General features: G+C 38.3%; 1 protein-coding gene across 1 annotated transcript in view; it reads right to left on the minus strand.

Moving 5' to 3' along the window:
- Positions 1-412: 412 nt before the first annotated feature.
- The window catches only part of LOC137620048 (uncharacterized), a 26,195-nt gene continuing 25,891 nt past the window's right edge, over positions 413-716 (minus strand). Inside the window, exon 5 of the mRNA XM_068350327.1 lies at positions 413-482. Within this exon, the coding sequence (XP_068206428.1) occupies positions 413-482 (70 nt within the window). The remainder of the gene's footprint in view (positions 483-716) is intronic.

A 716-nucleotide genomic window follows, 5' to 3' on the forward strand; every position in this document is an offset into this window, starting at 1 on the left:
GTCTTGTCATCTGACCATTCTTTATTCATCACTCGGGAATTTCAGGCCGAGATCACTTTGGGCAAAAGTTCGTTCCTCGTCGGTGACCTAAGAACGAAAGGTGTGTGTCCGAGATTGGATAGATTCCCTCGCTTTGGCAGCTGGTTGTAAAAGTTCGCGCTGTTGATACAAACGACAGCGGAGAGACCAAACTTTTTTGCGGAAGTTTAAATGGAGAGAGAGAGAGAGAGAGAGGAGAGAGAGAGAGAGAGAGAGGAGAGAGAGAGAGAGAGAGAGAGAGAGAGAGAGAGACCCAATTTTCAAGATGGTAAGTTATATTAAAACGCAACTGACAATACATGTGAGTGAGAGAGAGAGAGAGAGAGAGAGAGAGAGAGAGAGAGAGAGAGAGAGAGAGAGAGAGAGAGAGATATTACATTTCATAATGGAAAATTATATTGAAACGCAACAATAATACTTCAGGAGAACTTGGTTCATCATTCCTAAAACACAAACATAAAAAAATTATATCTGAAATGACGAAGAGGATAATAGTGCTTGACTGGATTATTAAGTAATTTCTTGACAAACCTATCTTAATTATTATTCATTTCACATATATTCTATGCAGGTTCTTTATTTTTCTCCAAAAGAAAATAAAACGGATTTTACATTTTATTTTCACTTTAATACATGGAGCTGATATTCTCTCTCTCTCTCTCTCTCTCTCTCTCTCT

The sequence above is a fragment of the Palaemon carinicauda genome, chromosome 26 (genome assembly GCF_036898095.1).
Source record: "Palaemon carinicauda isolate YSFRI2023 chromosome 26, ASM3689809v2, whole genome shotgun sequence".
NCBI lineage: Eukaryota > Metazoa > Arthropoda > Malacostraca > Decapoda > Palaemonidae > Palaemon > Palaemon carinicauda.